Genomic DNA, 13,868 nt, shown 5'->3' with positions numbered 1-13,868 from the left:
TGCAGAGCTGAAATCTCCTGGCAACAGACTCAGGCAAAATGTGTCCTTTGAGCTGAGCCCAGGTGTTGTGTGCAAGAATGTCTGGTTGATGCTAGTCAGAAATATAATTGGGAAAATGCTGGCAAGCAATATGGATGATCGTGGTCCACTGATCTTCAGCATGCTCTTTGAACCTCAACTGTTTTCTAATGTAGGTACAGTTTTAGTGCTTTGTTTTAAGCTGAGCACAAGAAGTTTTGCAGGGAGAAGGTTTAAAAACTGTGATGACTATAGAGACTGTTGCAGGGAGGAGGTTTAAATGACTGTGTATGACATGGAGTGTATGTGAGTAATTTACATACACACATAGCTGTGGGCCAACATTACCTGTTTTCTTGGGTTCTCAAGTGATTACATGTACACATTGTGCCTTGTATTTTTGGCTGTTGGGAGGCGAAGACACATTTTCTTTTGTGTATAGCATAGGAGACATCTGACTGGAGGCTTTTGAGGCTGCCCTGTTCATATGCAAATAATATAAACACCAGTTGCACCAGATAAATTCTGCACCAGCACTGCAAGTGTTGGCTTCAAGAGAACTGACTCATGTGGGGAGCACGTATGCACAAGCCTACTGGTAGGGTCATAGCACAGCCACTACACTCGCTCTTTTATATACTGCAAAGGGAAAGCACTCTAAAATCCAAGACTTTATTTGAACTGATGCTTTAAAAATGTTAATGCCATTTCTAAAATTTTATACAGTATTTAAAATTTTAAGTAACATGAAAATTTAAAGAGGCAGCAAAGTTGAAATTATTTTTTTTCTTATTACTGATTTGTGTCAGCTAAGCTGATCTAGGTCCAGCAGTTCAATTGGCTGAGAGTACTAAGCCTTGGAAGTTAACATGTATGTTGAGGAAGGAGGAGGAGAAGAAGAAAAGGAGAACTTGCTTATCCAAACCTTTCTCTTACTATTAGTGCCACTTAGGGCCACACAGAACAGCAAGAGAACTATTGAATTTTCTATATAAAATATTTTTATCATAAATGGATCCAGTATTAACTCTGAAAATTTCCTTGCTCCCTCTCATGTGTTCTGAATTGAGAGTGTAATGTGGTTGCAGACAAGACCCTAACAAACATTTGTTCAGAGCTGTTATGCAAAAGAGCAATGGAAATGGGCAAAAATTAAAAAATTGCTGCTTTACCTGTTCCATTGTGCATGTTTTTTGACCTGCCACTTGCCATGGAGAAGCAATACTCTCTGCTCTGTGAGATTGATCATGAGGTTTTCTTGTTCACTTCTGTCAAGAGATACACGTCACATAAAAGGAGGACTTGAGTGCTTGGGTTTGCAAATGTATATATTTTTTCAATGTGGTTGTTACACAAACTCTTTTTTTTTGAACTACTAAAGAGTTTCTGAAAGTTGTTCTAGAAATAGCAGGAATTTGTTCAGATGCTTTGATCTGTTAGCTCCCTGCTTTTGAGTCAGATTTTGTCTTTAAGTGGCAGATATCTTCATGGCTATACATCTCATCAGTCTGCCTTGAGCCTCAGCTGCTGCAGGTGTGGTGATTTTGCTGTGCTCTCCCTCTTTCTCTCAGCAGTTCATTCCTGCCAGCCTGCTTTTGCTTATGTTGATGTTTTAGTGTCACACTGGGAGTTGGATCAAAGATGAGCCCTAATGGGGTACAAAATTTGTTTTGTTGTTAATTATTTTCAGCTGTTTCAAGAGAGGGGATGGGTTGATGGTGAGGAGAAGGAAGATGTTTTGGCTGGAGCTCATATTTATTTTCAAATAAAGTGATAGTGACTGCAGCTAGAGACTGTAATTCATGTAATCAGTTAATTGCATGATTAATTTGACCATCCTGTTATATAACTACTGTTCCACCAAGCAGCAGAAAATCCCACTAAGCTTTTTGTACCTTCAGGTTATAGGGATATTTTTATGAGCAGTCAATTTTGCTGTCATCTGGTCAGTTGTGTTTTGTGTTGAAATTATCTATAAGTTTTGAAAAGTCTTTTCCTGTGAGGTGAGGAAACTGTTAGATAAAGTAGCTTGCAGTAAAGAGGCTTGCTAAGAAAATGGAAGATGTTAGCCTCAAAGATAAGTGTTTCAGAAAGCTGAGAACCAAGAGAGTTAGAACAAAAAATTGTGTAATCTTTTCTATTTCAAGGGAGGCTGATCTCCAGGTGGCATAGAAGTTTGTGTATATGTCCATTCTCTCAATTTTAATCAACAGAAATAGAAATCATAAAATAAGTGGGAAAATGTTTGTGTGAGAAAAAACATATTTGAGAAAACACAAGGTTAATGTTTTGTTTTGCAGATATAGTTTGTCTGTGTTGCTGGACTATAATATATTTTACTGGTTTAAAATCATATGTAGATAGCTTTTCTGTGTCCTTGCTATGGTGATTTCATGTGTAAGTACTGAAGCATGAATCAAATAACATTTGACTTTCCTTTCAGAAAAGCAGAGAAAAAGTGGAATAAGAACGTGAAAGACTGCTTTAATTGCCCTGTTCTGTTTGTTTCTTAAGCACAGGGGCATCGCATTGCATCCAAGTTTGAATGGTTTTAGGGTGTGTTTGTTTTTTTTTTTGCAGCTACTAGTTCCAAGAAAAATAAGATTCATAAGTATACTTAAGGTACATAGTTTTCTCTGTGCTTCAGTTATGCTCAGGAAGCATTGAACCCACAGAGAAGTGAAATAGCCCATTCAAAATATAAAAACTATTTACAAGTTCAGTTTTGAGGAAGGTGCTGTCAGGGTGACAGGTGGAAGAGGAAACTGGTAATGAAACATAGAGTTCTTACTAGTTCAGTTAGGGCCATTTGTGGTAAGAAATGGTATTTTGAGTTCCTGTGGTTATAGCCTCATCCTGTATTTCAGTACTTTCTGATTAATGTATTTGGAAACACCTGATGTCAGTGTGCGTGTGTAAGTTTAAATACATATCCTGGTGGCTGCTGCGTTGCTTTTGCTTATGTACATGCTATAATAGAAAGACAGTAGAAAGAGTATGCAATTAATTTGTCACATATTCATCAAAAAACAAACAAACAAATCCAACCCACAGAACTTGTGGTTTAAATTATGTTGCCTTTTTTTTTAAGGAAGCAGCTTTAACTTCCTGACCTTGTTGATTTGGATTTGTACTTGTTAACAACTATGTTATCTCTCAAATGTCTGAATACTGCAACTGATAAAAGTTTTCAGGTTTTAGAACATTGACTTGTGGCTACAAGCTCCATCTTTGGCTGAGGCATAACAAATACTGAGCCCTTCAATATGATGCTTGCTATAATCTGTCTTCCCAGCAGTAGGACACTGACTTGTGTTGTTGAAAGACATAAATTCAATGCAGGGAGGGAGTGGGGGACAAAAAGGAAAAAAGAAAGAGAGATAGGGGTTAGGATAGGTTAGATTACTTTCTTGTGCATATTAGATTTTAATGTATTGTGTAAACATTTATCAGTGCTCTGTGTTAGTTTGGTTTGTAGACATATAAATGTATCATTCTTTAGGTTCCTCAGAGCAGGAAATTTCCTTTTTGTTAAGCTGGTTTTATTAGGAGAATTCATCTGGGAAGCTGAGATGCAAGTTCATGTATTTTTGTTGATTCAGCATATTGGCCACTGGTTCATTAGATTTTGAGAAAGGGCACTGCTTTTTGTTGCTTTTGTTTAATACTTCATAATGGCCTTGGATGAGTTTTCAGGTAAAAACTAACAATGTTTGTAATCCACATGTTTCAGTCCTAATGTGTTGTTTCTCTTTAAACAAGATGTAGTGATTGCATGTGTAAACAATTTTGGCTATCCCCAGCAAAATATGTAAGGGAGATCAGAGCACCTACTTTGGACTCTTAATTGTAGTCAAGGAAGCATAACACCAGTTGTCAGGACTCAACAGGAGGGCAGAGCAGCTGTGGGAATGAGAACTTGAGAAATATGTTTTGAGGACATGTGACTGCACTCTGGGATGAAGTTTCCTGAGAAGCACCCCCATCCATACATGGTCAGCACAAATGTTTCTGTGGTTTGGTGGTGAACCAAGTCTGGACACAGATATAACCAAAACTGCTTGGTTTGCCTGGTCTGGTTGAATTCCTCAGTCCCATCCATTAGCTGGGTACAAAGCCAGGGCAGTGCCAGACATGGACTGCAGCTGGAGATGGTGGACAGGGCTCAGCAGTCGCTTAAGCCTGAGATGTTTTGCTGCTGAACAAAGTGAACATGTTGCAGGAGCCTGGATGTCTTTGAGTCTTAAGGTGTCTTCTAGTTCGTGCTGTCCTTAGTCTGATCCAGGTTGGAGGCCTGTCTTTTGTCATATATGCAGCTGCAATGTGCCTCTGTTTATTACTCCTGCAAACACAGCAGCTGCCTTAGCTTTTCATGAAAAAATAAAATTAGCAGGCTGTGGAAGAAGACGTGATGACGATGGTACCTGTTTGACACAATGATTTAAAACTGAGGGAGCGGGAAGAATAGATCCTTTCTCAGTTTGAGGATGGCTTGTGGGTTCTGCCATTAGGTGTGGTCTGTAGCAAGTGGGCTGTTTGGCACAGGCTCAGCTTGCCTTGACGCAATCAAGAGCAAAAGGAGGTGCCTGACTTCCCGTTGGTAGTTGTGGCTCTTGGATGAGAGCCTTGCTCATGGCTCCTTTTCCCAGGACCATTTCTAATATAAGCTTCAGAACTCATATGAAGCCAAGCTCTGTAGCACCTCTTCAGAAGACCAAGTGCTTTCTGTGATAGCCTTGGCAGTGCAGTTTATTCCTAGAGAAGGACAGATCCACTGCACTGAAAACTGTCAAGCTAATTTCCAGGTGTTCTCACAGATGTATTGGAGGCAATTATGTAAGCTTTCTGGATTCTGCCCTTTGTCTGTTGACCCACACAATCACTTTGGGAAGTAGTGCCTGTGATTAAGCCAAGCTGCTTGTGCTTCATTCGAGTGAGGCCTTTCCCAGCTTTAGCAATTACTTTTGTGTTTTCTCTTTTTTGAAAAGGAAAAGAACAAGCTAGCTTCCACAACTTCTTGTATTTTTAAATCAGAGCCTCCAAAAGATGTTAGGTCTTTGCTGGACAGCTGCTCTTGTAATGAGGAGCAGTGGTTTTAAAACAGGCTTTCTAGTTGTATCAGCACCCAGCTTGCAAACATGTGGTGTTTTCTCATTTATACAGATCCAGTGTCCATCTTGCCAATTTGTCTGGTGTTTCAAGTGCCACTCTCCCTGGCATGAAGGCGTTAACTGCAAAGAATACAAGAAGGGAGACAAGCTGTTACGTCACTGGGCCAACGAAATCGAACACGGGCAGAGGAATGCCCAGAAGTGTCCAAAATGCAAGGTGAGCTGCTCTCCCTTGGCTTGCAGGTAGTGGCTTCAAACTGTTCAAATACACATTTAAAATAAATACTTGTAGCTTCTGCTCAGCATTGGAAATGAAATTCACACTTGCTGTGCAGTTTCTTGTTAATGACCCATTGATTATTGAATATTTTGCTGGTTCCTGCACTGATTCTGTAGAGTGTCTGCATGTAAAGAAACGTTATGGAAATTATTAAGAGGGGGTTTTGATGAATCTTAGAAATCTTTGGGTCAATTAATTACAAAATAAATTAATCCTAAAATAAAGCTTTAAAGAAATGGAAAGCTTTAGGGAAATTCAGTGCCTTTGTCAGGTTTTCCAGAGAGTCTGAGTGTATTCAGTGTCTGAGTATGGCTGGAAATATTCTGTCAATAAGTTAACTAAAAGAAACTAAGACTTGGTAAAACTGTAAGTTTTGTAGGATCGAATGTTACTACTTCACAAGCTTCACACTTCAAGTGCTGTGTCCAGTTCTGGGTCCTTCACTTCAAGAAGGGCATTGGAGGTTCTGGAGTGAGTCCAGAGAAGGGCAGCAGAGCTGGTGAAGGGTCTGGAGCACAAGTCCTGTGAGGTGAGGTCCCCCTGAGCCTCCTTTTTAACCTATTCATTCTCTACAACCACCTGGAAGGAGGATGTAGGCAGGTGGGACTTGGCTTCTTCTCCCAGGCAGCCAGTGACAGGACAAGAGGACATAGCATCAAACTGCAGGGGAGGTTCAGACTGCACATCAGGAGGAATTTCCTTGCAGGAGTTGTTGTTAAACATTGGAATGGGCTGCCAGAGAGGTGATGGAGTCACCAGCCCTCGAGGTGTTCAAGATATTACTGGATGTGACAGTGCCATGGTCAGGTGACAAGGTGGTGGTTGAAGGTTGGAGTTGATGATCTTAGAAGTGTTTCTCATTCCAATGTGGATGCTTCTCTTAAGTCTTTCTCATTATTAATTTTCAACACTGAAATGCTGTTGCGCACCCTAAAAATGTCATCAATCCCTTCAGAGATGAGAAGTATTTCCTACTACTCAGAGGAGATGCAACAGCCCTGCACATGTCTGTCCCAGTTGCCCTTAATGAAGGCCACTCTTAAATTTGTTCAGTTTTTTTCACAGCTACCAACAGAGTAGTAAGTCAAAGCTGGACTGTTTCACAGAAAATTAATATTGAATTTTTACTTATGAGATTTACTTATAAGCATACAAAGTATATGTAACACTTTGAGCCTTACACTGTGCAAATAAGAAAATGCTCATCAGTTTACTAAGTATCATATTTTGGTCTTTGAGAAAGAAATGCCTGTGATGCTATAGCTTGAAATTGAAAGATTTCAAAACACTGAGCAAAATTGTAAAGCTCTGAAATCAGCAGCTGGTTGTTTACCCTTCCTCCTGTACACGTGTGACCTTTTAACAGAGTTTTTGCAGCTTGCTTTTCGGTAAGAGTTCATAGATTTGAGTCAGTTCCAAAAATGTTCACTTTCTGGGAAGTCTTAAAGTAAAATACTTCGTTCCTTTCAGAGTGGGAAGAAGTGTCTGTTTTGATTTTAATTGTTTAACTTGTGTCAGATTTTATGACAATGGGAATGATGTAACTTAAATAAATTGTCCAAAAGATTAAGAAAGTGAACCAAGCAAAAAAAACAATGTGGAAAACCAGGAGTGGTAGCTGATAGCTGGAAAGAAAAAGGAACCAAAATTGCTAAGTCTAACATTCAGCATGAATAAGTTAAAATTTAAAATGTTGTGTTTAAATATTCAACTCTTTTCACCATCTTCAAAAGGAAAGGTTGGACACTTTAAACTTACATGGCTTGTTACTAATTCTGAAGCATGAAGTTGCATGAGTTTGGCTGCTAATTTAATAAATACTTGAGGTTTCTTTTCTTAATCAAAGGAAAATAAAACCTCCTACATGGTGGAAGGCAGTATGGAAACTTATAAAACTAGCACAGAAAAAGAACTCATGTTAAGTCCTTCCTGGTAACGTGGCACTGTAAGTGAATACTGAAGAGGGAATTCAACCTTTTATTAAACTGTGTTGCTACCTCACTTCTTGATACTTTCTTCTTCAGAAAAAAAGTTCTTCCTCCCTACAATGTCCAGAATGTTTCTCAACATACTGTTTATCTTTAAATCAAATCTATGACCTGCCGGTAATCAAAAGGAACACTTAGCTGGCAGTTAGTTCAAAAAATACATCTTTGGATAGTTTAAAAAATACATCTTTAGCAGTATTCTTCATCAAATCTTTAGCAGGTGTTTGGGCACATAGGGATAAGCATTCTGACAGTTAGCATTTGAAGTCAGGGGGATTACATCTAATACTTCTCTGCCTCTCTCTCCCATCCCTCCCTCCCTCCAAAACCTGTTTATAAAATCACATTGAATCAGATGAGAATCTTATTTCCAAATAAAATAAAGAGTGACAAAGAAAATCATTTGTAACACACTATTTGATTTATCTATGGTCTAGGTCCACAGAGGCCATGTTTCTGCTGAAAACATATTTTATTTTTAACCTCTTTCATATTGTGGTTGAAAATTTGCAGCAGCCAGAATTGGCAAACAGGTTGAGGGAAAGTCAATGTTAAATTGTGTCTAAGGATACTAGTATTTCACCTCTACACTAAAACTGAAATTAATGGAAATTTAAGGTAGAAACTTAAGTAGAGGTAGTTTCTTTACTCAAGTAATGTGTAAAATTACTGTTAGCTTCCAAAGTGTGTTACTGATGACAGTGTTAACTGTGACCATATTTTGCAGATAGCTTCTGGAGATAATTATTTATACCTACAGATACATACACACACTGACTCTTTTTAGGCTATACCATGGAGAAATCAAATGCATTATCTTCTCTGGGCATGCAGGTGAGAAAATCAAAACACACTTGGGGGTATGTGCATACAGAAGCAGATCCTCAGGCAAATATGAGTATTTCAGTGGTTTGGGTAAGTGATTTGAAAGAACATAATCCTTTGTAATGTCAATATAGCAGGCACTGTTAGATAAGCTTAAACTTGATTACTTTTTCCTGTAGTAGGATACAGCTTTTAGCACATCTAATAGGAATGGCTTATATTTACCTGGTCTCTCCAAGATGTGTTTACATAAGATAATAAAAATGTCACACACAATCCAAATGTTTATTTGTAGATTGATGTTGACAGTATGTCAGTATGGAAATATGGAAAAAATGCTACTTTTTTTAGCTGTATCTTAAATTTATTTTGACTTTTTTTTCTTAATACAGCCTTCTCCAAATTTACTATACACTATTTTGAGAGTCAGTATAGACCTTTTTTCTCAATAAGACTTGTCCAAAAAGGGCTGGTCTTGTTCTAGAGTAAGCTGGCTAATAAGTGCAAATTTGCTACGTTATTGGATGTCATTTGCCAAAATTTATAATATTTTTTGTCTTTCCCCAGTGCTGTTTTAAGGGGTTTTTTTTACAATTTCTTGGTATGATTGCAAGAAAATGCTTTTGTTTACACAAGTGTTTTTACAGTAGAGCAAACCAAGGAAATACTCCCTGTTGGTGTTATCCTACCACAGATTTCAAAAGCAGCACTGAGGAAACACCACATAGCAGCTCTGGCTTAGAAGGCTTTGGACAGCAGCAGAAATTTAAGAACAAGCATGTCAATGCAAATAAAAGAGCGTGTGCTTCTTATCTTTGATTCATATAAGCGTTACCAAACAATTCAAGGCATAGTTTGTGGAAGCACTCTGCAAATTAATTCTCATCTCCTGGAGGGAGGAGAGTCCTTATTTGTGTACAAAGTTATAAAGCTGTGCAGGTTTTCTTCAGAGGTGGGGGAGACATGGCCACTCATCCTCAGAACTCTTGGAAGTGATTTCCATAGAAGATCTCTCTGAAAGGGCATGTAACATGCAGAGGGGGTAAAATGAGGGTCTGAAATAGCCACTGTGCTACTTCCAGTTCAGAGTCTTAAGTAGACAACTGATGTGTTTGCCCCTGGTGCGTAGTTTCCACCCCTGTTGTTCTGGAAGCCATTCCTGTGTTTCTGAATGGCTCACCTTCCCCTGTAAGGTGAGTGTACGTGTTTGGTTTTGAGCAGGCCGTGGGTGCAGGGTGAGGCCTGTAGCTTTGACTGAATGCATGGAGGCAGAAGCTGGGCTTGCAGTGGCCATGCTGCAGGGCAGCCTGCAGTCACACAGCACTGGGCCCCACAGGGCTGCAGCTTCCCACAGCCAGTGGCATTCCCGGCCCCACGCGTTCCCCGGCTGCCTCTTGTGCCGTGGTGCTGCCGCTGGGGCAGGAGCACTTGGATACCCGAGCCATCGGCCATGGCTTTCCCAGCCTATAGGTTTGTAATCCATCCCTGTCACTGGATTATCCGGAGGGTGCAGAGGCATGCCCGTGTGAACCGGAGGTGAAGTTGATCTGGTGGGATGTCATGTCTTAGGTTTGAAAGCAGCCTGACCAAATGATCCAGAGTTCACCTGGCATTGTCAGTCTGCAAAGCATGTGGCTGGGAGTTCAAGCCCTGCATCTGAGGTTTGTGGGGCTTTTTACTTTGTTTTTTCTAATCAAGTCTTTACTCACTGTACTTGCCTACACCGTTTTTTTTTTTTTACAATAAAAAGGTGTAGGCGAGTACAGCTGGTTGTTCCAGATTAGCAGCATTTGAAGACAGTTACATGTGCAGATGAGTATTGACTAAAATATTTTTATGGTTTGCTTTGTGAAGAAGCAAATATGAAGTGCATGTGGTTGCAATATTTGTCTTTATTTGATTTATTTGATAATAAATCCTTATCAACTTCTTTCGTGTTTCAAGAGGACAGCATGTCTGGAGAATTTAGGGCAGGACCAAGTAGATGGACAAATGATTCAGGAGCAGTGCATGAATAACTGGAGCTGGGAGGATTCTAGGAAAGCATGGGTAGAAGGATGGCAGGCAGTTTCTAAGAGGTGGATATTTCTGATATGAATGGTAGAACATAAAAGGCTATTGCTAGCATCTCCTTGAAGTTCTTACCGCCAATAAAAATTACCTTATTTTTGGAATGTGAAGTAATTTTGGTTTGCATCTAGGATTTTTATAGGTTCCATGATTCTACAGAATTACAGTGAGGATGAATGATAACTTAATTGGGTTGGTAAATTGGAGAAGAGAGAGGAGAATTCAACAGTCTTGATTCAAAATGAAAATTAAGCAACCAGTTAATTCTCATTAGTCACAAAATCTAGTTCCCCCATTTACATTTTTAAGATAGAATTAACAGATGGGGAAAATTACCCTTTAAATTACAAAAGTCTCTATAGTTGCTGTTTGAGTTGGTCCCCTGAAAATTTAATTTGAATTAAATTTTAATTTGTCAAGATACTTTAAGTCAGTATTAAAATACCTTCGTTTCAGTTCATGCTAATCTGAGGAATTGCAGTAACTCCAGAACTGGAGTCAGCATCTTTTTTTCACATGTAACCTGAGAAGTAAGAATTTGAACTGGCAATGTAATGTCCCTTTAAGGAAAAAAAAAAAGTGTATCTCTTCTTAAGTTATGCTTAAGTTGATACAGTATTGGGTAGAGTTCTCTTTCCGCTCTGTCTGCCATCAGTGCTTAACTGTTAAAGTTTTGAAGTCAAGTGGCTTATAAAGCTCATCAGCAATGGTGTTTTTTTAGATGCTTCTGCAAAACAGGAAACCTGTAATACAGCAGAATTCCTTGGGGTAAAGGGAAATGATTGCTTGGTCTGACAAATTTTAAGTGTACTAGAATACTTGCCCACTAGAAAGCTTATTTTTTTAATAGCCCAGTTCTCTCTTTTGTGAACATTTTCCCCTCTTTTGTATAAAAGTAGCGTTTGAAAGTATAGAAAAGCAAATCCTGCGATCACTACTGTGGCACAGGGAAGCTGGCAGGGGTATCTGGAGCTACTGTTACCCTTGTAACTCTTTTACCACGAGTGTTGCAGGTGGAAAGCATCACTTTCTTATATGGATAGAGTGCCAGTTTCAGTGGATGTTTGGGTGAGCACGGTGAGAGCCCAGATCACCCCTGAACACCAAAGAACAAATTGACCCTCCCAAGAATGTTGGATACCCCAGGAGTCACGAGCCTCTCTGGAGCTCACTGAGCTTTCAGTGTCTCTGGTGCTTGCAGAGCCACTGGGTGGTCATGCCATGTCTTTGCCTGTACTTCCCTGCAAAAAAATACACGAAGGTAAGTACAGGAGGTTTCAGGAGGCATTGATGGATCTGTTGCAAGTTTCAACAGGTGAAATTCAAATTGGATGTAATGGAAGAAAGTATTCCAGGGAGGATGGTGAAGCATGATATAGATTGCTCAAAGAGGCTGTGACATACCCATGCTTGGAAATTTTTTAAATCTAATGGGATGAGATCTGGAGCAATGTGATCTCTCTGGAGATATCCCAGCTTGGAGTTGGGGGTTAAAATAGATGACCCCTGAGCAGCACTTTCAACCTCAATTATTAGGCTATCTACAATTCCAGTGTGGAACGTGGTCTTGGAATGCAGGATGGAGAGCTATTTAGCAGGCAATCGGTAGAAAGATGGTTGTAGAACTAGGGCAGCCCTGTTTCATGCTGGGCTGTGGGTATCATTAAAGCTTGGTGTAAGTTTTTATTCCACATATAGTTTGTGGAATTTTTTTTGTTTGTTTTTTTTAAGAAGGAGAAGGCATCCATACTTCTCAAATCATGTACTGTAACAGCAGTGTCTTTCTGGTGTTTATTACAAAATGCCAAATCAATTTGTGATGGAAAAGGGAGTGGAGCCACAGGTGGCCTGAGAGGGAAACCCATCTGGGGAGGGGTCAAACAGAGTTCATAACTATATTCACTATGTTGCTTTTATTTTTAATAAAGTTTGGTGCTAACATATCTACTTCAGCAATAAAACCAAAATTTCAGTAAGGTCAAGAATTCTCGTCTGGTCTGAAAAGCATTTAAACAAAAAAGGAGGATTATGTAGGAAGTGGGAATCTGGAAACAATAGAACTCACATTTAATGCTCTGAAACATGCCTCAGAAAACCATTATTGTCTTAAGCCAACTGCAGTATTAATTAATGCAAATACTGACTTTGCATGGGGTGCTTGCAGCTTCTTTCCATCTGGCACGTGAACTGCCCCAGGTTCCTCTTCCTCCTCTTCGCTTCCACATGAAGCACCTGCTTTCCTGTGCTTAGGAAGGGGGGAAAAATAATATTTCATCTTTCCTTCTGCTCATCCAGATCCACATCCAGAGAACCGAAGGGTGTGACCATATGACCTGTTCACAGTGTAACACTAATTTCTGTTACCGTTGTGGGGAGAGATACCGCCAGCTGCGCTTCTTCGGAGACCACACGTCAAACCTCAGTATCTTTGGATGCAAATACCGCTACCTCCCCGAGAGACCACATCTGAGGAGATTAGTGAGAGGCTCTGTCTGTGGTGAGTTCATTAGAGCTCCTTGTGGAGAGCTGCACAATGAAGGGATGGGGGGATAGGGCAATTATAGTTAAATTAAAACTAGTGGTTTAAAGGATTGGATGGACAACTTGCTTTTCAGTTATTGAAAAGGTGGCTTATTAATTATATTTAAATGTATGGTACTTGCCTGCCTTTTTTAGATGGACTGTGTATGATTAAGTATTGTGTCCTCTTCTGATAGCTTGTTTTCTAATTGCTTTTTATAATACATAAGCAAACTGTAAAAGTGCTGTCAATATGCGTGTCTCTGGCTGTGTTCGTTATTCTCAAAGTATATTGGAGAAATGGGTCAGAGGAGAAACCTTATTTAAATTAACCTTGGTGTAAGTGTTTGAATAAAGTGCTCTTTGGATTTGAACCTGATCTTAGTAGCAAAACTCAGGGTTTTCCCATATAAATAGGAGGACGCTATTTTAACTGTTAGCTTTAGTTCAGATAAAATCAGCTTGAAACAAAAATACAACTTATGTACATTAATTTTGCTCACAAAAGTATGAGGCTGGAAATGTCTTTTTATTAAACCAAAAGGCACTCATAATATGCTCTTGAGCCAGATAGATATCTGTTTCAACCTATAGAAGCACAAGATAATAAAGTAGACTCATATATTATGTGTTGTCCTTCATATATGTGAAGTTCAGTCATTGTAGGGAGTTTACAGCATGTAAGGCGACCTATAATGTTACAAGATATGGATGTATTAACTGCCAAGACCAGGGTACTGTCAAGGAAAATATACCTTTCCATACTTTGAATTAAGGCATAAAATTTGGAGATGACTTGTAGTTCACCTAGGATGAGGAAATGCTTTGAGCTTGATTGTAGAGGTAAAGGCAAGAGACAGAACAGGTGGGAAAAAGCAAACCTGGGGTGAATGCATTACTGCTGAGCCAGACATGTTCCAGTAAGAAAACTAGGTGGTTTTTCAGAGCAACATAGGAATTGACACACAAACTCCCAGACCTGGTAATGAAAATGCCAGTCTTGCTGCTCTGCATTGTGGGGGATTTGCAAACCTGGAATGCTTGTTTTAAAAAACT

At 39.4% G+C, this 13,868-nt stretch overlaps 1 protein-coding gene across 1 annotated transcript in view; it reads left to right on the top strand.

Moving 5' to 3' along the window:
* The window catches only part of RNF217 (ring finger protein 217), a 63,888-nt gene that overhangs the window by 33,136 nt on the left and 16,884 nt on the right, over positions 1 to 13,868 (top strand). Inside the window, exons 3-4 of the mRNA XM_059468108.1 lie at positions 5,182 to 5,346; positions 12,588 to 12,789. Of these exons, the coding sequence (XP_059324091.1) occupies positions 5,182 to 5,346; positions 12,588 to 12,789 (367 nt within the window). The remainder of the gene's footprint in view (positions 1 to 5,181; positions 5,347 to 12,587; positions 12,790 to 13,868) is intronic.

This window comes from Ammospiza nelsoni, chromosome 3 (assembly GCF_027579445.1).
Source record: "Ammospiza nelsoni isolate bAmmNel1 chromosome 3, bAmmNel1.pri, whole genome shotgun sequence".
NCBI lineage: Eukaryota > Metazoa > Chordata > Aves > Passeriformes > Passerellidae > Ammospiza > Ammospiza nelsoni.
This window is presented reverse-complemented; position numbering and strand designations above follow the sequence as displayed.